Source organism: Lethenteron reissneri, chromosome 20 (genome assembly GCF_015708825.2).
Source record: "Lethenteron reissneri isolate LAM-NWPU_2019-01 chromosome 20, ASM1570882v1, whole genome shotgun sequence".
NCBI classification, from domain to species: Eukaryota; Metazoa; Chordata; class Hyperoartia; order Petromyzontiformes; family Petromyzontidae; genus Lethenteron; species Lethenteron reissneri.
Window position 1 is genome coordinate 6,859,203 of NC_083798.1, and position 24,244 is coordinate 6,883,446.

Consider the following 24,244-nt stretch of genomic DNA (forward strand, 5'->3'; position numbering starts at 1 on the left):
CAATACTTTGAGCCCTTTGTCAATCTTTTGATGGATGAAGGCTTCCTCATGCGGTGTTGGTGATGGGGGATTGTTTGACCATATTTCATCACACTGGATGGTGTGGGTTGGTAAAGGTTGAGTCCAGGGCTGGTACAGATGTCACTCGCCTCTGATGTTGGCCATGGTAGGGAATCAAACTCAGGTTGCGGGGTTCTGAGTGTAGTGCCCTCCACGACTCTCACCACCAATCCACCTCGACTTGTTATTGACACGTTATATACTCTCGCATCTTGCTCTCGACTTTGTTGTAAAAAATATGACGTCATGTCACAATATTGTGGACATTCGTTAATGGAGTCACAGAGTTGAGCAATATATCAAATAATAATCACAATATTAAATGTATATTTTGTTATGTTTGTTTTCCGGGTGGAACAATTCATCCTTCCTCCCCTCTCCAATGATTCAATGAATTTTCGCGATTCAGGGTCATGATTTTATTATTTTTGCAACATGGTGGTGAATGGTAGCAGCCTAAGTTGGCTGCAGGGGTCACACAACATAAAATAAAACAATAAAAAGGTATTTTATTTTTACACGAGCACCTTTATTTGTATAGTGTCTGTCAACAGTAGAAAGTGCTGTGTGAGCAGGGCCTAATTTCTTACTATATATATTCCAGATTGCTGGTAGTCTGGAGTACGTGACATGTGACTCGTGGACATTGGGTTAGGTATTCTAGATGTGGTGTGCCGGATGTAGAAATATTTTCCGGTTCGCCGTTCCTGACAGACGTGACTGAAATTACTCCCCGATACACGGGGAATAACCTCAACGATACGTTGACAAATCTAAAAGAGTTGTTCCCTCTCCCTACCATTGTCTCCACCATACACCCCCCCCAACCCCCCAACATCCTCCTCCTGATCTCGCTGCGCTGCCATCTGAAGCTCTTCACCGCGATATTCGCTGCGGAGATGGTGCTGAAGCTGGTTGCGCTCGACCCATTCTACTACTTCCAGCAGAAGTGGAACATCTTCGACTCATGCATCGTGACGCTCAGCTTCGTGGAGCTGGGCCTGACCGGCGTCGATGGCCTCTCCGTGCTGCGCTCCTTTCGCCTGGTGAGGCAGTCCGTGCCGGGCTTACCGGCCCCCCGACACAGCACTGGCGACAGGGCAATACAATTTGTGCAATGCGCTGCAACGTGGATTTATGTAGCGTCGTCTGAATGCGACTGCATCTCAAGACGCTGTGACGGAAGTGGCGGGTGCATGTGATTTTGTGGAGAGTAAGAGGCAGTCGGGATACAGGACAAGGAAAAAAAATATTGTCGTGAGCCTGGACTTGAACAGAGGCAGGGAGTTGACAACACAGATGGCTGGTGAATGGAGTAGTTCCAGACCATAGAGGCAGCAGAGGAGAATTAGCGACCTCCCACTGAGCAAACTTTGACAGGGGGATTGACGTACGTGTAGAGATGCATGCTTGGGTTACATTAAGAGACATAATGAGGATCACATGGATTAGAGAAACCAAACAGAGGTTCATGACACCAGGAAAAGTAAAGTGGGCTTGGGCAGGACGCTTCACTCGAAGGGAAGATGACCAGTGATAGAGAATAGCAATGGAGTGGCAGACAAGTAATCCAACGCATCCCAGAGTACACCGACCGGGGGGAGATGGAGCCATGAAATCGGTTTGCATGTTGGTGCGAGGTGGATCGTTGTATTGCAGGATCTTGAGAGGTATGACTTGGGAAAGTCTTCATCCAGCAGTGAATTGACCATAGCTGATGATGATGATTGTAATATGTAACATAGCTACAAATCAGTCACAAATCTGGCTGATGATGCTAGTTTTAATTATTGGCGACACGTCGTACTCAGATTGTAGATTTGCTCTCCAGTACACCGGTGTGCTGTACTAGTAACGAATTGGCACGTCCTGTTTACGTGACAACCCTTACTAATTGGCTGTGTTGGGTGGTGGTGGGTTTAATGACAATTTATATTTACGCGCTCTAACCCAAAAAAACTCTATTATGGATGACATTGGTCACGTAAACCTATGTGTTAAACGTTTCCATATTTGCCAAACACGAAAATTACACTGAAAATTACTCAATTGGGATAATACGCAATAATTGTTGCCCCCCATACTGGCAGATTAATTGCCCCAGGTCACTGTTAGAAATGAAACTATCCTGGTCTCTTGGGTTCTCAGCTGCTTAAGCAAAATGCATCTGACACTTGCTACTACGGATGTCATACCTGCAAGGTGCATATCCTCTGTGCATGTCTTGTGGGGAGCGGTGATGCCGTAGGAAACATACCGCACTGCACACGCAGCAACCAGTTTGATTTCCCGACCACAACTACTATCAATGCCCAGTAGTATCAGATCCCTTCCTGGACCTCCCCTAGGTCGAGTGAGTCTTAAATGAGCACCTACTAATGGCATCGACGCGCTGCGGAGAAATAATGGCGGCCGGACGCGGCGCTGGTCATGGCACCCCTGTGTGTGCCGGCCCTGCCGGCTTCAATAGGCTCTCGCCAACGGCGTGCGTCCCACCTGTCCTCGAAGGCTGCATTGAAGATCTTCCTGTCACTTTGGCGACTCTCTCCGCAGCTGAGGGTGTTCAAGCTAGCCAAGTCGTGGCCCACGATGAACGCCCTCATCAAGATCATCGGCAACTCCGTCGGGGCCCTGGGCAACCTCACCGTCATCCTGGTCATCGTCATCTTCATCTTCGCCGTGGTGGGCGTGCAACTCTTCGCGAAGCATTACGATGAAAATAAGGCGATGCAGATAATTCCCAACGAGTGTCCCCTACGCTGGCACATGCGGGACTTCTTCCACTCCTTCCTGATCGTCTTCCGCATCCTGTGCGGCGAGTGGATCGAGAACATGTGGATCTGCATGGAGCTCGCGGGCCAGCCGCTCTGCATCGTTGTCTTCATGATGGTGCTCATATTCGGAAACCTTGTGGTGAGTGTCGCGTGAGTGCCCAACGTAAGCAATGCATCTGTTATCAGAGTATGGTTTTTGTTTGCATTCTGACCACAAGTTTTGTGGTTAATGCAGACATGATTCCTTGTAAAAGGTTTCAGTTTGGTGTTTTAACATCTTAACACCTGTTATGTTGCCAGAAAAAATGGGGAAACCGATTCTCATATTTTGGTACTGGCAAAGGAGATCCCATGATGTAGCTGCTCCCCCGAGCTCTCTTCACTCTGATAGTGCATTTGTGCTGTTCGCCTTTTGGCATTCTCTGGTCTATCACAGTTTTGAGACTAGGCTCAAAAGAAAGCTGTCTCTGTGTGGACCAATCAGTTTCAAAGACAATGCATATATTATCAGAATGTGTTTTTTATGGGCATTTTGACCACAAGTATTGTGGTTAATGCAGACATGATTCCTTGTAAAAGGTTTCAGTTTGTATACTGAATATATACATAGTATATATATACACAATGGAACTATCGATATGTTTAACGTTTTAGGAAATAATGAGTGCACTTAACCAGTAAGCAGTTTACTAGCTGATTCTCTACCTCTGGTGCATCATTGGAGACATGAAATGCCCTCGAGGGAGACAAAACCCCAAGCAGGGAGACGTTAGCTGGCATATAAAAATGTATAATGTGCATTCCATTCTATAATCTCAATGTGCAATGCATGAAAAGCAGGGAACAAAAACAGAACCAGGGCAACCGACCAAACAAACAAGGGAAGGCCGGTTTAAAGAGATGGGTTTTCAAAGAAGACTTAAATATCTTGATTTGAAGCTTTCGTGACTGCAGGAATCCATACTCTTTGTTTTTTTTCGGTAAAGTCACGTAAGTATAAAATAAAATAAATCACGACGCTCCGGGCACAACACAAGCGTCCGTCATCAGGTGGGATGAACGCTTGTGTTGCGCACGAAACGTCATCATTTATTTTATTTTATACCTACGTGACTTTACCGAAAGAACCAAAGAGTATCGACTTAAATATATCTACCGACTCTGATTTCCTGATTTCAAGTGGCAAAGCGTTCCATAGCTCGGGTGTCACGCTAACAAAAGCCCGATCACCAAAACAGCGCAACCCAGACCTGGGAGTGCTGAGCGGTTGGGGATCAGAATATCTTAAGCACCTGGAATATATAAATGTATTAGTTCATGCAAGTAATGTGGGGTGAGCCCTTTTAAAGCTTCATAGGTTAATAGCAGTATCTTAAAATCCGTGTTCTGTCATAGTCATTGATGAACCCGGGGGATAGTGGGGCGTTGTGAGGGGTGGGGGGGCATCGAGGTCTAGTCGACAATTGTACACGGGCACACTTTTAATTATCAAGCCTCAACAGCAGCACGGTTTCACTTCTGAGGCTGTCGATGGTGAAGGCGTTTAATGTGTACCCGAAGGATCTGCCCCACCAACTGAAGCGTATGACGCTGACACCCTCCAATTTGATGATGTCTACGTTATGTTTCTCCGCTGTGAAAAAGAGCTTGATAACTCATCGGATTCCTGCAGTATGAATACAGATTCTGTGTCCTGTTTCCAGAGTCTGCTATTCCCTTCTGTTAAGCAGTTCCTTTTAGGCGTCGGGGTAAGATGTGTCTGCCGCTGACTGTCTCATATTTGTATTGCCCTCTTAATTCCAATGGTATTGTTTTGAAAATGGTGTGGTATTCAGACGATGTCGTCCCCAATGTTTACACTTGCATATTCTTAGGTTTTTTTCGGTAAAGTCACGTAGGTAAAACATTTAAATTAAGAAAAGTAAAATTTAAATAAAATAAAAATCACGACGTTTCGGAGGCAACACAAGCTTCCGTCTTCAGGAGGAACTGTCACAGCACGATCGCTGTATATTGTATATTGATACAGCTATCGTGTATATTGATACAGCTATCGTGTATATTGATACAGCTATCGTGCTGTGACGGTTCCACCTGAAGACGGAAGCTTGTGTTTCCTCCGAAACGTCGTGATTTTTAATTTTATTTTTATTTTACTTTTATTAATTTTAATTTTTAACCTACGTGACTTTACCGAAAAAACCCAACAATATGAATCCTTGCAGTCACGAAAGCTTCAAATCTAGAGTTTACACTTGCATTGGATCCAGTTGTTGCGAGATCCACCCATCCACACCAAGCACCTGTTGACCCTCCAGCTTTAGAACGGATTTTTTAGTTTTTCTGCAGTTTCCACTTTTGTAGCAAGGGTTAGTGGCATCCCATCTCCTGCCACCGCCCTATTTAAAATTCCACGTTTGAGCCCTCTGTCATGATCACGGTTTTGAGTTCAATGAAAACAATATTTTAAAAAAGCCCACGCTAGTCCTGTGCCAACAGCTGCTTTGTCCCATTGACACTTTATCCGGGCACGACAATTTATTTATTGACAGTTAGATTCTACTGAATGATCGTATGTCACAAATTGGGCCAAGAGGGTGGGGCGGGAACGGAAATATGTTTTTTTGTGTTTGCGCACACGCTTATGTCGAACCGTAACACACTTCAACAACACTCACCCGTACGGATCTTTAAATACAGTTACATTATAGTGTTCTGACTCATGATCCGCTCGACTTACCGACGGGTTTTGGGAACGCAATGTGTCCATAAGTCAAGAACAGCCTCAGGTAACAGCAAGCTTTGGGAGGTTTGTAGTGCCAGGTTCTTTGTTTTTTTGTTTTGGGAAACGTATAGCGCACGGCCTGTTTTTTTTCGTTATTGACCCCGCGTGGCTACATTCACGTTTCAAAAATCAGCCTGCCTCAACGCTAACCAAATTAATGGATGCCCAAATGCACTTAACTAGTGCGGCTGCATTTCATCGCCATAGCAACGAGATATCTTGTCGAATCGGTTTTACACTGAGTGCAGTCTGCTGCTGTGGGGCAAACGGACTCATCTGGGTATGGAAGTCACACAGGGGAGATAGGGGATTCACAAAAAATAAAATGAAAACTCAGAAGTGACAAAGGCTGTGTAGCCATAAACATATATGTGTGTGTGTGTGTAATACACAAGAGTAGGTGCCACGGGGTAATGGGATGATCCATTCTTTTTGTACATACACATTTATAGGTGATGGGATTCATGCTGGCTTCCACATACAACTTGTGCGAGTGAATTACATCATCAGAAAAAAAAAGTGTTCTCTAGATAATACGTCAGTACTGTAATTGGGATTTCAAGTAAATCAATTCATAATCAACGTTTTTGGGTTTAGATCGCGTTTATTTATAAATGTGTCGTAACCCTCCACCACCCGACACGGCCAATCAGTAAAAATGTGTCACGTTGACAAAGACAAATAGTTCACTGCTTTAGCCCACCGGTGCGTTGAAGCCACAACATTTACAATTTGAGTGGCTTCAACACACCGGTGGGCTAAAGCAGTGAACTATTTGTCTTTGTCAACGTGACACATTTTTACTGATTGGCCGTGTCGGGTGGTGGAGGGTTACGACACATTTATAAATAAACGCGATCTAAACCCAAGAACGTTGATTATGAATAACATTGGTCGCGAAAGCCTACGTGTTAAAGTAAATCCATGTTAATGAAAATGGTATTTTAACTTTATCATTTTTTTTGCAACAATTAAGGATATGACAGGGCACCTTTGTATCACATAGTCGGCAAGCAGGCTCCATTCCATCTAAAAAAATGCTCTTCCAGTCCAGACTTTACGTGAAGCACTGTGTACGATAAGCACTGCCAGAGTGCCTGTGCTTGGCATGTGGAGAAAACAAGATACGAGAGCAGGGCTGGCCTTTAGGGGTGGGCAATCAGGGTGGCCGCCCAGGACACAAAGCTGTCAAGGGCGCCAAAAATGTATGAGTCTGGTGTGGCAATTGTGATCCCTACCAAGATCTTTGGAGCCCTCAGGCTGAGCTGAGTCAACATGGGGCCCTGCGCAGATGGAGGGGGGACACACAGAGACACAGGGACACAGAAATAGACAACTTTGATCTCCTCTTGGCACCCATCAAAGGATTACTTTGAAAGGGTCAAAGGGCTCTAGATCTTTGTTTCATGCCGGACACAATTTTTACTGGACATGTGAACATGCTTCGATTCATCGGTGAATTGGCAAGCTAACGACACAATGCATTGAGTCACGTTCGTTGACATTTATGAAAATTACATGCGAGTGTTATGCTGATGCTGCTTTTGGGCTATTGAATCAAACAAAAGCTACGGCAAATGTTGGTGGTAGAAACGAGCCACAAAAAATAATCCATGTTTGACTCAGACCACAACCTCGAATTGTGACAGTTTATCGAATCGCTGGTGGTTGCAGAGCGTCGGATTTGCACACTCTGCCCAAACCCAGATTGGGTACGTATTTCTGAATTAATGAAGCCGTCCATTCGTTCGATGCTTCATAACTAATGCAAATGTGGAGCAACACTGCTGTGTGTTGGGACAAGAGCCCGGCCAGTGCACAGCTTGCGTGATTGTCGGCCCAACGCACCTCCTCGGACCAAACTGGCGTTTTCATCTCGTGATGCGACCGCAAAGCCAACACGCCTGCACCTGGGCAGCTTCTTTGTACGTGCTTGATTAGCAAACAGACTATTAATTATTAATCAATGTCTTGTTAATGTGAGCTTTACGTATTGATTTCATAAAATTTTACGAGCATTAATTTTTAAGTCGTAAACATTGGACCGCGCCAAGGATTATCCAGCCGAAAGTTGCCAGCATGTGCAATTTGCATGCCTTGCCTGCTTTTAAAATTATATGGATATTCCTAATGCGATATACAGTGCTGCATTATAATACATGGCATTTTAATAATTAATTTTCCATACGCTCATCCTTTCAGACGGCATTAAGAGTTCAATCAATTTATCTCTCTAATAAAAATGAGCATACAAAACCATCCTTTCCACATTCAGCGCGCGTCCCCACATTCTCTTTGTGCGTACAGTATATATAGTTTACCTTTTAAACACTGTTCAAACTGTTAAGAAAAGTCATGAACTTGTTTAGGATGTGTCATGGCTAGAAGGGACAATGGCTGACGGTCAAGAAATATATAAATAACGACGCAGCAGCCAATGATTGAACTACGTTCAAGAGGGCATCCACTCTATTTACGGTTAATAGGCCCGCAACATTTACCAGGGTGGCCACGGGCCTCAAACCGCGAAGAGGGGACCTAATTTCATTCCTTGTACTCGGACCCGGCCAACCATGATACGCCACCAAATACATTCATAGCTTAAAGAGAGAGATTGGGGCAGGTGTCCTGATACAACAAGGCCACCATGGCACGTCGGCTGTGGTTAATGGCGCTTGTCCGTAGCGTACCGACACCCTCGTTCTTTGACTCGGAAAGAGCTGGAGGATGGCATGGTAGAGTGGTGTGGGCGGTTAGGTTGTTACCGTCGAGTATCAAGGAAAAAGGAAACTCTAGCAAAACCGGAAGAGGAGAGAGCCACACTGGTTACGACAAAAAACGGAAATAGTTACACATTCTCCAGAACAGCTACCCAGGAGAGCTACCTCGAAAAGCAGACGGTTCTGGAAAAATCAGGACAGGTGGCAATCCTAGTGGCTGGAGGAGTTGACTGACGTGCAGTGGCTCACGGGTTTCCACTTGGCTCCGATAATTATCTGTCGGGGTTTATGTTGGCAGTGTAAAACAAACACGCCGACATCACGAGGCCAGCAAAATGGCTCAAAATCAGGTGTGATGCACTTGCAAGAGATCAATCAACAGAATTAGACGATACAAACAAAACATGCAAAACAGGACATTGCCATTGTGACTCCGGTGCATGCGTCAGAGCAGGTTTTTGCAAAATAAAGGTTTTGCTTGTTCCACACGCAGTGTGTACTGCACTGTATAGACCTTGTAACACGAGGCCAGAGGCACTCATCAAAAATAATTACAGGGTTTGCAGATGGGTGGCAGAAGATATGTGTTGTGTTATCTGTTGCCTTTTTTTGCAGAAACATTAGAAGCTTGATTCATTGACTATATAGATATATATATATTTAATCTCTTACAGTGACTACGAGCAGGTTAGTCTGTTGAACTATGGGAAAGCCAGCTGGACAAAAATATTTTAAAAACTGTTGATGTTCATTTGGCTAAATTCCATCTCTGAAAATTAAAATATAGATTTTAATGTTACGTGACATCCCCCCCTAGCTGCCCTGTTGCTCTGTGTAACGGTGCAGCGGTGGCGAGATGTTAACGACCTCGCTTGGTATGCAGGAGCTCGTGGGTTTAATCGCGACCCTGAAGCTTGTATGTTTGGAGTTTGCATGTTCTCCCCATGGTTGTGTGGATTTTTCTCCAGGTCCTCTGGTTTTTCCCTCCACATTTACAAACACGCGTTTAGAGTATTTGGCTGCGATTAATTTCCACGAGATGATAAGCCACTTCGTGGAGCTTTCATTTGCGACCAGGTCACTTCTGAAAAAGCGCTGTATAGCTCAGTAAGCCTTACCTGGTAAAATACAATGTTTAGTATAGTTTTAGTTTAACCTGTGATGTCCACTTCCATGAGCCATTCTCGGAAATGAAGGGTCGTACGTCTCTGCAAGACATATGTAGGGATTCTTCATCTGGTGACATGATGCCAATAGCACACTGGGATCCAATTGAGAAAAAAATTAAAATATATATTATTCTTGACATTAATAAACATTTCATATGTACCCATGAAGCCTAACTGGATGTTAAGTGTCCTAAATGGGATTACCTGTGCCTCATAACATTATATTTGCTTGTGAGATTAGCACGGTTGGCTACATATGGTGTGAAAGAAGCTCAACATACATACGTACATAGATAAAAGGGGGAGACGTGCCTGTCTATGGAGGCATACATAGTAACAGGAGGAAATCCATGTTCATGAGAAGAGAACGCTCAAACTCTGCATAGTCGGGTCACAAAGTGTCTTTCTATAGGTGGTAACCGCTCATGGATTCTGGTTGGGATTAAGGGCAGTCACAAGTGACTCCAATTTTTATTCTTAGGTTTTTTCGGTGAAGTCACGTAGGTAAAAAATTAAAATTAAAATTAATAAAAGTAAAATAAAAAATAAAATAAAAAATCACGACGTTTCGGAGGCAACACAAGCTTCCGTCTTCAGGTGGAACCATCACAGCCCGACAGCTGTATCACTTGATCACTTGATACAGCTGTCGGGCTGTGACGGTTCTACCTGAAGACGGAAGCTTGTGTTGCCTCCGAAACGTCGTGATTTTTATTTAATTTTTATTTTATTTTACTTTTATTAATTTTAATTTTAATTTTTTACCTACGTGACTTTACCGAAAAAACCTAAGAATATGAATCCTGGCAGACACAAAAGCTTAAAATCTAGAATGACTCCAATTTTCTTTTCCTAGCATCTACAGAGGCACAAGCGAGTCCGAGGCTCTTCGCCATCGACTCGGGATTATAATTTTCCGCGTCAGACAAACACGGCACGGTTAAGACGCGAGCCGCCTGCCGTGTCTCCCTTCCTTCCATTGACCCCTGACCCCGGCGCAGGTGCTGAACCTCTTCTTGGCGCTGCTGCTCAGCTCATTCTGCGCAGAAAACTTCACGGCGGCAGACGACGACACAGAGGCGACCAACATGAAGATCGCGCTGGGCCGTATCCGCAACGGGATCGCCTACGTGGCCTCCAGCATCCGCCGCTTCGTCTGCAAGGTGCTGCGCTGCGGGAAGGTGCCGGACAGCAGGCAGAAGATCGACATCGTCAAGCTGGAGCAGATGAAAAATGTCTCCGTGGGTTTCGCGGGCACCAACGGCGCGAACCATGTGCACAAAGTCGTGTCCAACGGCAGCGTGTCGAGCATGGCCGTGCCTGTCGCCATGCCCGAGCTCGAGTCCGACATACCTGACCACGGCTCCACGCTCACGGTAATGAGGCCTCCACTTCCTTACCTAGTCAAATAAAAAATATATATATAGTTGAACAGTTTAAGGGCCCACCGAGCTATGGCCACAAATGATAGCTCAACGAAGCGGCTCATCGTGTGGGAATTTATAGCGGCCAAATACTCTGCGTGCATATATCTAAATGTGGAGGGGGAAAACACGGAGGAATATACACGTGACCACGGGCAGAATTTGCAAATTCCAAATAGCCAGCCATCAGGGTCGGGATCGAACCCATGTGCTGTATACTAAGCGAGGTAGTTAACATCTCGCCACCAAACCTCCAACTTGTCCCCTCCTCCCCTCCCGGCCCTTCCCACCTGAAGCTACCAAACATTCCGGTTTGACCTTAGACGCTGCCAGTTTCGCAAATATCGTCCCATTCGCGACTTATGATATAGGCAAAAGAGTGGGGGCTACCTGAGTAGTGGGTAGGGCCTACTGGCAGTATTTGGGACCAATGTCACAACAGTGAGGAGGGCCCCTCACTATGTGTGTGGGGCTAATTATCGTGTGGTTTTTGTAAAAGTGGGAGTGGCTGATGGATGGAGGGGCTGACAGCTTACCCTGTGACCTGGTTGAGCGATTCCATTCAGCACTGGTCAACACACTTTTTCTGGCAGAAGGTATTCCAACGGTTTCAAGGTAATTTTGGGGTGCTGATTCCAAATCTGGCATCAGTTTTTGTCTATCACATCATAGATATCAAATATTGCATTTTCAAAAAAAACTGCAGAAGAAAAATATTAAATAAATGTGAATATCTACATAAAATGATATTATAAACACACTATCCTAAAAATACAGCACCATATTTTAACACTAAAGCAGTCACTGACTCGCAACAACTTGCAATCATAAGTGACTGAGTTAATTTCTGGTAAAATCAATGAAAATGGGGTATGCCGATAGCATAAAAATGAGATGTGATAGAGCAAATCTGAGATCAGATTTGGAACCAGCACCCTGAAATTAGTCCAAAACAGCTGCAAAGTCCAGGCCAGAATTTTTTTGTTGTTGTTGACCAGTGTTATTTGTTTGCCCCTGGCCTCCTACGTATGGCTGATGTTGTTGATGTAGAGCAACGGGTAACTGCGTCAGGAGCATCAGAGTCTATCGCTGCGAGGATGCCTCATTCGTATTTATGCATCGTGTTTGGCCCTGCCCTTGCCTCTGGTCTCTGCCCTAAATAATGGCCATTGCTCGGCCGAAACATCAATCCACTGTATAATACAAAGCAGTGTTCACGATTAAGGTTATGATATGTGCATGCAAACCACCACTGCCAAGATTTGCAACCCCTTAATTGTGTCGGTTTGATTGTAAAGTGTGATGTAATGGCAATTTATGCACTGCGACCAAGGGTTACTCCACCCAGAGCCTGGGCTCCAGCCTGGTGGACGAGGCAATGGAGGTGGAGGTGACTGACGGAGTGCTGGCGAGCGAAGACGAGAAGACAAAGCAGCAGGAGGAGGAGGAGGAAGCGGAGAAGAAGTATGGGGAACCGGAAATCGTGGAGCTAGGACCTGGAGACTGCTTTCCAAATGGTACCTCCACACACAAATGTCTTCCGTTACCAACTCATTCCATCCTCCTTCCTTCCCCTCTCCACAAGCTTCTCCCAGCTGTCAATATTGCCGCCCACAGCGGCAGGGCTGTCATGCTTTGGGATCTCTGGGAGCGTGAGACTTTCCAGTTGTCGTGTGTAGGGGTGCCAATTCGGCGAACCTCACCTGTAAATTCCAGCACCAAGGGTGCCAGCGGAATTGGGGGGAGGCGGGGGGGGGGGCGTTGCGGTGCATGGTGAGGACTCTTGCACCCGTTTGTGTGAGTAAATAACGTGTGCGTGTCAGTGGGGTTGCGTTGCATTCAATGTGCGTGCGTTTGCATGTGAGTAAGTGCGTGCGTATTTGCTTATGTGACGGCCGAGGGGGTTGGTGCTGGCCTCATAACCACCCCTTTTCTGCCATCCAGGCGATGACAGGTGCTCGCTAACAGCACTGGCCTGGCCGTGTTGGCGATCTTTGTCATTGTTTGCATGTGAATGAGTACGTATTTGTACGTATGTATGTTGAACTTCTTTCGCGCCTTGTGTAGCCAACCATGCTCATCGGAGGTGCGGGAGAAGGACAACAAAGTAAACACAAAAATCAGTTCTGAAGAAACGAGTTACCAATCTCGATGTAATGTGTTCCTCGCCAGTACTTGCCCCAAACACTCTGTGAGAGGCTATATGGGGTATCTGTGTCTAAGTTTGCGTATGAGCGAGCCATGTTTGCGTGTGTTTGCCGGGCGTCTTGTGTCGGCGGATGAGCCTGTGAAGGAGCTCAGGCGCATGCCACACAAACACACAGTGATTTAACAGTGTGGGGAGCGGTGGTGCAGTGGTGAGTGCACTCCGGTCACGAACCCGGCCACCCGAGTTCAATTCCCACTCACAGACAATGTTGGTCGACATCCTTTAATCAGTATCCATTGCAGTGTGTAATCATCAACACTGGGGAGACAAATTTGGCGGGGAGTGGTGCTGGCCACCACCCTTCACTGTGCTGTTAGTGCTCGCTAACAGCACTTGTCCCAGCAGTCTGTTAAATGCCATATGGGCGGTCGTTGTCTTTGTGATGCGGCAGTCCTGAAACAATAACAATGGACAAAAATCCCAAACTTTTCCCAAACTTTTCAGGATCTATCATTGATTGTTGTTTTGACTGAGTTTGCTTTATCAGATATCTCTTAATTTAAAAACATATTCCAAACCAAACTGGATTCCTACACTCTTAGAGAAAGGCCAGCTAATGACACACAAGTAAACGTATTATTTGTATTACTACAAGCTAATAACTGTACTCTTTCAAGCTTCAGAAATAATAACTAATTACGCACTACGTGAATAAAGTACAAATAAATTACAAATAGACAATAGCAAGCGTGAGTGGTGGGGCAGTGGTTAGCACGCTGCGCTATAAACCCAGCCACCTGAGTTTGATTCGTAGCCACGGCTGATGTCAGTGGCGAGTGATATCTGGACAAGTCCTGGGCGCCCCTTCACCAAATCGCACTGACCAGTGTGATGAAGTATAGTAAAACTACCCCCCCCACCCCACAATGACTGGCATGGCGTTGAGATTCCTTCGTCCAGTAGTAAATTGAAAGAAAAAAAATTCATTTATAGTTTTTTTTTACGATTTGGCAGTTTTGCACTGAACCTGTCTCGTAGCTTTAGTGGATGGCTCTTGCTAATGTGATTTAGAGTGTGCATTTGCGAGTGGAATTCTAAGAATTGGAGCTCACAGAATGCGGTCACTGCTGATTGAATCATTAGCTTCCCCAGAGCTATTACTCGTAAGATGTTCAAGTGCAAAAGCAGTTGCTTATAAGGCCTGACCCTAATGATTAGCAGCGTCCATCGGAAATTGAAATCAGTCCAGAGTTTTACCTGCTCAAACCAATCCTGCTGCAAAACATTGCTCCGGACACCTCAGAAGCCACTTGATGGAATGGACACCCTATTTGAATTTGGAGATATTAAATGTGTCCGCTTAGTTATGTCCTGACTGAACGTGTTACCCACGAAACAACGGTGTCCAGCACAGTGGAGAAACTTGTAGCTGAAGCGACCCGGGAGAGTGGGGGGGGGGGAACCTGGCTGCGCGTGGCCACCTCGCTCGCCATCCGCAACGGCTCCGAGCAGCCGTGCAAAGTAGAGCCGCCCCACGGAAACAGCTGTATGTGTGCGTGCGTGCGTACGCTGAACCTCTTTCCCACCGTACACAGCTGAAACGTGCTTATCGGAGGTGTGGGGGAAGGGCAACAAAATACATACAAAAAGCAGTTCTCAAGAAATTCTTTCCTAGTATGGGAAGGAAGAGCGTTCCAGACGGCCGCGAAAGCGCATCTGGAAGCGCGCGACGCTGTGACCGTCTTTGTTCGGTGGTTATCCTAAAGCCGCTGCGAGGATGACCGCAGTGGCGACATTGTTATAGGGTTAGCACAGATCAATTTAAGTTTTTGTAAAAAAAATATATTAAAACGAGGCATCGTGTAATGAGGCAACCATATGGTTGAGAAAGGAGCGAGCCAAGGTCGCAGAAGCAAGAGGTGGAGCCTCCACAGAGCAGTGCCAACAATAGATGGGCACGACTTGGGTCTGCTTTCCAATCGCTGTGGAAACGCGGCGGTAAACCCATACTCTTTTCACAGGCACAGAGCTTTCCATGGCCCTTAAAGATTTCTCCAGAGGTAATCAGCGAAGAACTCATCCCCTGTTCATCCCATCTGCCCATTCCTTCCAAATCCAACATTCATTATTGATGAAGGAGCCGCTGATGTTTAATCTCTTAAAATATGCCAATATCTGACTTTTTGGGTCACCCATATTATGTAAGCGCATTTGACGATTCGTCCCTCTAGGGATTCTATTAATTCTCACGACAGTCTTTGTCGCAATTAGATTCAAGAATCAATTATTTGTTAGTCTGATTTTTAAGTCTCGTTTGCATTGTTTCTCTTTTTTCATTTGTACATGTTTGACTCCATTAACCTCAATAGAGCATGAGCATATAATTGGTATAATATTTTGATGAATTATATGTAATTGATTTTCACGTGTAAAATTCAACAGCCGGCTTGTATCGTGAGTGTAAGAATGGCTTTGATTGATGAGTCAGAGTATGGTTCTATGAATAGCCATATCCTTTGCACTAATATATCTGGATTTCCTGGCTGGTGCCTGCATATCTTATTATTTTTGTTTCATTTTTTTTATAATCTTATCTCATTTATGTAATCGGAGTGATGTCATGAAACCAAAAAGAGCTATTTGGAACTCTCACAGGAGCAGCGCGACAAATGCGGATATTTTTACACATTTGATCGCCACAATAGATGACAGTATTCAACTTCATTGTATCCGATCAAATTTCGATTTAAAGCTTTCGTGACTGCAGGGATTCATCTTCTTGGTTCTTTCGGTAACGTGACTTTACGGAAAGAACCAAGAAGATGTATCCGATCACTTAAATTGAGCCACAGTTAAGCACACACAAAAAAACGAATTTGATGCGATGATTTTTTTTCTATGCAGTCATTGGTTACTAGTCTTCAGATCATCATCCCACTGCACATTGACAACCGGCATTAATCACGGACGACCGAAAGCCAGATTAGAACCCAGTATCTCAGCGGAGCCGCGCCCAACGCTCTGACCTGTGAGCAAACCCGGGCCACCTCCCCTCCCGTCATGTTTGATTTCTAAAGTTGCCATCGTTGCGGCGGGTGCGTGCGCTCACAGTGATCGCACGGAACTTCCCGTGTTGCAACGTGGACGTGACGCGGGGCTGCTGCCTGCCATGCTGGACCCTGCGGCGGACATGCTTCACCATCGTGGAGCACAACTGGTTCGAGACGTTCATCATCTTCATGATCCTTCTCAGCAGCGGAGCCCTCGTGCGTAGGACCACGCACTTCACTCAATGCTCATGTCGAGTCGGGAGCGTCCAACGTGATTGCGGCGGCGGTGGCGGCGATGGTGGCGGTGATGAGATTGTTGTTTTTACCATCATCATCATCAGCAGCCGTGGTCTATCTATTGCTGGATGAGTACCTCTTGTGTGTATGTTATCTTTCGCACCGTACGTAGCCAACCGTGCTAATCGAAGATGCGGTCGTCATCTATCACGGTCCTGCAATGCCGGAATCCATATCAATCCCGCACTACGTACACATATGCACACAAATATACAAATGTAAATACACACGCATACACAAATACTAAGATCTCCTCCCATAGAGATATTTAGATGGTTGGGTCAAGTGTTGTTTGTAAGAACCTATTAAGGCCAGTACGCTGGATAAAGAGATGGTGTGATCAGAACCCCTTCCCCCCTACGCATCCATTTCCACCCATTTCCTTACCTACTTCGCCTAAAAAATGATAGTTACACCCATGCACAAATACTGCAATGGATGTGAGTGGTTAATTGGTCAGAGCAGAAATGCGACGTTGCACTGCAACATGTTTTTTTATACCCATAATGCAACCTATCACTGTCCGCTTGCAGGCATTTGAAGATGTTTACATCGAGCAAAGGAAAATGTTGAAGACCTTGCTGGAGTACGCCGACAAGGTGTTCACGTTCATTTTCATCATCGAGATGTTGCTCAAGTGGGTCGCCTATGGCTTCAAGAATTACTTCACCAACGCATGGTGCTTGCTGGACTTTGTCATCGTCGGGGTGAGAGCCTGCAGTGGGCCGCCGCGCCGTGTGATTCACAGGTCAAGAGTGCTCCGAGCTGACGCCGCTGCTGAGATCCTGGGTCCAAATCTGGATTTGAACTTCCCAGTGGTTAAACTGAATGGTCAATTTTATCGTCTTGGTTCTTTCGGTAAAGTCACGTAGAAGGTAAATAATAAAATAATAAAAATAAAACATAATAAAATAATTCTCACGACGTTTCGGCCACAAAGCAAGCAGACCTGATGCTGTTTTTCCGACAGACCTGTTCTTCACCTGAGGACGGCTGCTTGCGTTGTGGCCGAAACGTCGTGAGAATTATATTATTATTTTTATTATTTTATTATTTCCCTTCTACGTGACTTAACCGAAAGAACCAAGAAGATGAATCCCTGCAGTCACGAAAGCTTTAAATCGAAAAATGGTCCATTTTAGTGAGTTTTACAATCTCAACCCATTCATCCAGTGACTGTAAAAATTATAACCCACTCATAATTTGGTCCTCTAAATGCATTGGACTAAAGTCCAGCTCGGGGAAATAAAAATATCGGTTTGACTGTAATGCCGCCCCATGTTGTGTGGACCTGAGACCACTCAAAGGGATATCGGAGGTAGCTCTTTGATAACTACTTCTGTGAGCTGTTTTCTGACATGAACCGTTGCACTCGTTCTGCTAGAGATGCGAATGGAAGCTTAGTCTCGTGACATTGTCGAGAGGCACAATTGGAATGAAACTGGAGAACCAGACAAAATATAAAGAGAGGCCTGGAACCTGATGTTTTTAGGATACGTGACGGTGTGCAGTATATTTGTTGTTGAAGTGTCACCAGGAGATCAGAGTTGTCCGTAGTGTGTGCAACTTTGAGAAGGTTCCCCACGTTCACACTCGCAGGGCTTGTAAAAATAGAGCCACGAGGACACCTCCCTCCCTCCCCTCCCTCCCTCTTTTTCCATCTTCTGCTGTTCAATGTGCTTGAACTATTCTCCCCTAACCCACTTTGCTACGTGGCTCTTCACGGCTGCCGGTCTATACACATATCTACTTAGTAATTGATTTTGCCAGCATCTCATGAAATATTTAAACATTTAATCACGTTTCATGATAATACCACCGCTGCTAAAACTTATGCCTCTGTCCCTAGCAATGTCTTGTTACAGCAAAACACCACCAATCAATTCATAAAAAAATGATGGCGTGTTAAACGAAGGGAGTTGGATCCCTGCTATGTGTGCATAGAGTTTACACTGTTGGGGCACAAACAAAACTGGACATGCAACGGGAAGAAGGTTCATCTTCTTGGTTCTTTCGGTAAAGTCACGTAGAATGGAAACAATAAAAATAATAAAATAAAACATAATAAAATAATTCTCACGACGTTTCGGCCACAACGCAAGCAGCCGTCATCAGGTGAAGACCAGGTCTGTCTTTATTATGTTTTATTTTATTATTTTTATTGTTTCCATTCTACGTGACTTTACCGAATGAACCAAGAAGATGAATCCCTGCAGTCACGAAAGCTTTAAATCGAAATTTAAGGGAAGAAGGTTATCACACAATATTTGAAAAGAGGGAGAGCTACATTTAAGTTTTTTTATTTGTTACACGGATGATCCAGTTTAGCCACTTACCCGGCTATTTTGCAAAGGGAGTTTGTGGTGCGTGAGCAGAGCAACAACAAACGAAAGACAAAAACATCAACATTACAGAGAACGAGCACAGGGTCCATAGGGAGTACTGCACGACTAAAAAACTAGGCATTGAACGGTTGTAACGAAACACACACGAATCAACTACAGTGCAAATGTAAATATGTAAAAGTGAGGTATAGGGTATAGGTGCAAGTACGTGAATGTGAATGCATTGTCGTGGGTGGATTTTTAGTGCTCTTAATCTTCTGGGAAGACTTCCAGATTTCCCAGGACAGACGACGACCCCATGTGAAAGGCCACGCTGCGAATCATCCCTCCATCGACACTCTCGCTCCCGCTCCTCTCTTCCCAGGTGTCGGTGACATCCCTCATCGCCTCGTTCATCGGATACGACCAGCTGACGGCCATCAAGTCACTGCGGACCCTGCGCGCTCTCAGGCCTCTCCGGGCCCTGTCTCGTTTCGAGGGGATGAGGGTACGGCATGAGTGGCCGCGAGTTTTGTATTTTGCGATCAGTGGCTGTGCAGGCCCATTGAGGAGGCCCCAATCAGAAATTATTTTTGGGACCCCCCCCCCTACCCCTTTTTAGTTCATAAAATCTGAATGCATACAAAACTGAGATTAGGGAGATTAATTGTCTTCTAAATCAGTAAAAGAGTAGTTTATTAGCGTTTGAATTTGAACCCATAGTTTATACACCCATATTTGTTTTTGAGCTTCTTGGGGTCGACGCATTTTGCTCGGGTTTGTTTGTGCCTGGCGCCAGCTGCCATTATTTATAGCGTGCCACCGGTGTTGCTGTGTGACCCCGAACGCTTTCCAGCAGAGGCTGGCATGGTTGGCCTTCTACCCTGGTGCATGGCATGGACCCCTTGTCTAATTTCCTCCCTCTTTGTAGCTCGGTGCCTGGGCCCCCGCAGGTCCGTGGGCCCCGATGCGCTTGTGCTGCCTGCACACTCGATAGCTACGCCGCCGCTTTATTTCCCTTTGTTTTGTAGCCCCTAAATGACTGTAGCAACACGGGACAAACACGTCATCGTTGGTACCAACGATCCCGTATGAACGATGCGCTTGCTTGACTCCAGCTTGAAGATTTAGAATAATCAGAATCTGAATATTTATTTATACTGGATGAATCCGATAAGCTAAAAAGCTCCTTTTAACAGCAGAGAAACTTAGATATGATCCGGTTGGGGTGGGTCAGAACGTTACAACAAAAAATACGACGGGAGTGAAAAGTATAGGAAAGGCAAATACATCGCTTGAAAAAATCCAAATTAAACGAAATTATGTTTTATCTCACCACGTAAAGCTCACTGTGGTATTCACTTATTTTTCAGAAGTGTCCTGGCCACAAATAATAGCTCAACGAAGTGGCTTATCACGTGAAAATTTAGAACAGCAAAATAACATTCTAAATAATAAACAACGGTGATGGTAAACTGCATGGCTGGTTCAGCCTAAGATGGCTCGTGGCGTGCCTACATTGCTCATGCGTGCGCTGCTCTCGCATGAGTCGAAGGTAATTGGTTAATTGGTGTGTTTCTATGGAAATCCGATACATAATGTCACTAGCATATGGACGGACGTGGTGTATGATTGAAAGGAAATTGGTGCCTTTGGTCTGGGTTTGGCTGCTCGTGTGGGTGTGCGGTGTTTCCATGGTATGACTACACATTGCTCATTTTATATCCAGGGATATGTTTATCCTGTCAATTAGCGATGGTTGGAGACAACTTGTTTCGATGCTGTTGAGTATGCAGTGGTCTAGTAAAAGCCCTCTAGTGGCTAGTAGACCTCGACATTGAATATATTTCAATAGATTTTTTTAATATATATAGCTCCTGAATATATTCCCGTACGCAAGAATAGAATGATGAAATATAAATGCTCTCTCACCAAGAAATCTGGAATTACTCTTCATCAGACAGTCTGGGATTAAGCGGTGGTGCAATGATTAGTACATTCCAACTTCAGTCCAATTCCCAGCATTCGCTTACAAAAGTGGCGAATGATATTTGAACAAGTCCCATTAAAGGATTTGACCAAACTCTCCAAATGCAGGACCATCCTGAAAGAGAGTCTGAAGACACAGCGAGGCTTCTCTGCTGTTTTGCCGAATGCAGCACATGCGTAAGAAAAGTTGAATCCTTGGGACTTGGCAGCGCATGTGCATTTCCCCCATGCTGAGCTCTTGACACAGACATAAGTGGCACTTGAATAATTGATAATGATACTAATGTAGGGCCCTCTGTTAATCCAGTGCTGTATTAAGGCCTCTTCACGCCATTTCAGTCATGAGGTGTTTGACCATATTTTGCCATGCTGATCAATGTGTGATGGTGAAGAGGGTGGGTTGGGTGGATTTTGGGTGAGACAAAACCTTTTCAGATCTCTTGTCACTGATATCGGCCGTGACCAGCAATTGAACTCAGGTTACCTTGTTCAAAGTGCAGTGCACTAACCCGTGCAGCCCGCTCCGCTGCAAACGCAACCTACATTACGTAAATGTTTAGTGTGCAAGCATTAAAGTCGCACAAAGACCATGCTGTGAATTTGGATCAGGCCATATATAGTATATGTGTATAGTAACCATGATACACTACCACAAAGCATTATGAACAAGATTCACCCACTTCCCTCTATTGTGTGGACCAGATGTCTCTTAATTCCGTGGACCATCTCTAAAACGAGAGATTTGACTGCTCTGTAAGAAATCCCAGTGAATACTTCGTCACAAGACATGATGCTGATGAGCAAAATTGGAATAAAACTGGGGAGAAGATTTTTTTAAGTGAAAAAAAAAGAAAATGTATGAAATAATGATGCGTAAATAAAACAAGTTCGAAATATCATGCACGTGCATGGATTCTGTAATGCTCTCCAACGTGTGTGTGCCGTCAAAAGGATTTAAGTAGCACAACAGATGCTGATAGGTAGCCATCAGGACAAAATGTATTTGCAATTACAAGAGTCTTTTTTGTTCTGGTGTGAATCTCCAAGTTTGATGTAATTGACCGATTTTACATAGGTTAAGTCTCCCATAGTTGAACAAATTTTCACCACAGTTGTGATCCCCGCACGCGTAACTAGTGTAGCAATATGGCCAGCGCAGGTTTGGGGTCTCAGGCCCAAAGAGCTGGAGCCAGTTACCGGCAGATGTTCAGGATCCATCCTTGAATCTGAGCTAGTTTTGCCAAATACTTCGAAAAAAATGTGACTCCAAAGAGCTTACTAAATGTGATCAGCATGTATTCATGAACGACTGGACACATAAGAGTGCACGATGATAAATGTTCAAACTTACGAAAGTTTAGTTCATGTTGGACGATTGCGAATACGAGTTATCGTGACCCCATGTTATACAGACAGGCGGGCGGACATCATACATAGCATGAGCACTTTTAACCTCATTTAAAATCGTGAATAGTGAAATCGGCCACTGCTCGTCATCGGCCGTGCGGATGTGTGTGTGTGTGTGTGTGCGCGCGTCCACTCGCACAGGTGGTGGTGAACGCGCTCGTGGGCGCCATCCCCTCCATCATGAACGTGCTGCTCGTGTGCCTCATCTTCTGGCTCATCTTCAGCATCATGGGCGTCAACTTTTTCAAGGGAAAGTTCTTCAAGTGCGTGAACAGTACGGACGACAGCACGATGAACGAGTCAATAATCCCCCACCAAAACGCGTGCTTGGAGCAGTCGCCCTTTCTGCGCTGGAAGAACCTTCCTGTCAACTTCGACAACGTGGCCTCCGGATACCTGGCCCTGCTGCAAGTCGTGAGTTGCGTCCCAACGCCTCCTCCTCTGCACGCGCGTTGTCACAGCGGCGTTTATCGCGCCAACGAAATTAGTGACGCGGAAAAATATTTTCGTCGACAAATAATTTTTTGTGTTCGTGAACGATGACGATGAGTTGACGAACGTCATCGAGTGTGACGACGACTGCTTTGACTGTCCACCAAAGACCAACGCTTGACTGACTACGACAATGTGAAGTTATATTCTTGGTTCTTTCGGTAAAGTCACGTAGAAGGGAAATAATAAAATAATATAAATATGAAACAATAAAAATTCTCACGACGTTTCGACTGCAACACAAGCAATCATAATCAGGTGTGAAATCCATAGCTTGTGTTGCAGTCGAAACGTCGTGAGCATTTTTATTGTTTTATATTTATTTTATTTTATTATTTCCCTTCTACGTGACTTTACCCAAAGAACCAAGAATATGAATCCCTGCAGTCACGAAAGCTTTAAATAAAAATGTGAAATTAACTCGTCTGCATGAAGACCCAGACGAAGATTATTCGCTATGTTATTAGACACCGCAGTGCACAGAGGAAGACCATAGCTGGTCATGGGTTTATATGCATGCGGAACGATTTACTGAGTTAACTGATATTTGACTCATTTAGTCGATGAGACTAAGATTATGACCACAATCAAAAAAATGCGAAGTGAACCCTGCTGCCCATGCAGCGTTAAAGCTGTATTGCTTCGTGCGTGACCTCCACGTGAAGGCCCATCTACTAAAACTACTCAAATAAACTTGTGCTCAAGAGCTGCCATCGTTGGACAGAGCTATCCTTGCCCAAAACCCTTTGCCGGCTTTGAAATTGCCTATGATGAGCATCGGCTTTCATAACAACGTTGTTTTAAGGCATTGGCTCAGCGCCAGATGTGATTACGTGACACGAGCAAAGACACGGAGTAGAGTGGAGTGGGGTGCGTATTGGAGAGAGCTTGACAGTGGTGGTCAGCTCGCAGTATGAACCCCGCCTGAGAACATGTTGCTGAGGAATGAGTATTGGAATTTAATAATCTGGCTATACTGTGTTGAGACATTACAACAACATCTTATTTAATGCACATCACAGATAAAATGAGATATATATTACTATTGAACAATTTTAATTTTACCAGGTAAGACTCACTGAGCAATATAGCTCTTTTTCAGACGCGACCTGGCCACAAATGATAGCTCAAATGAAGTGGCTTATCAGCGTGAAAATTTATAGCAGCCAAATACTCTAAACGCTTGTTTCTAAATGTAGAGATAAAAACCGGAGGACCTGGAGAAAAATCCACACGACCACGGAGAGAACATGCAAACTCCAAATATACAGGAGTCAGGGCCGGGGATCGATCCCACAACCTCCTGTATACCAGGCGAGGTAGTTAACACCTCGCCACCACGGCTCCCCATATGTAAAGATTTTGCAGCGTAATACCTCTTTTCCACAGTACAACTGAACCGCGCTGGAGCCGTGCCGTGCCATCTCTGCACGGCTCAGCAGGTGCCAGGTTGATTTTCCACTGCAGAAGCCTAGCCGAGCCGTGCCGTGCCACTGACGTCACACACAATGAATGCTTCATTAGCCCAGCAACCTGACCCTGCTTGGCCCCAAGCCAGATTCAGATGTCTCGTGAGGCCAGGCTTTTACGGTTTTGTTGGCTCG

General features: G+C 45.1%; 1 protein-coding gene across 5 annotated transcripts in view; it reads left to right on the plus strand.

The window, feature by feature from the left end:
- LOC133344661 (sodium channel protein type 2 subunit alpha-like) overlaps nt 1–24,244 on the plus strand; it is a 76,889-nt gene that overhangs the window by 35,362 nt on the left and 17,283 nt on the right. For all 5 annotated transcript variants that reach the window (XM_061554697.1, XM_061554702.1, XM_061554699.1 and 2 more), the window contains 8 exons: nt 933–1,106; nt 2,614–2,973; nt 10,510–10,884; nt 12,266–12,449; nt 16,193–16,347; nt 16,962–17,135; nt 19,138–19,260; nt 22,290–22,562. In XM_061554697.1, the coding sequence (XP_061410681.1) occupies nt 933–1,106; nt 2,614–2,973; nt 10,510–10,884; nt 12,266–12,449; nt 16,193–16,347; nt 16,962–17,135; nt 19,138–19,260; nt 22,290–22,562 (1,818 nt within the window). The remainder of the gene's footprint in view (nt 1–932; nt 1,107–2,613; nt 2,974–10,509; nt 10,885–12,265; nt 12,450–16,192; nt 16,348–16,961; nt 17,136–19,137; nt 19,261–22,289; nt 22,563–24,244) is intronic.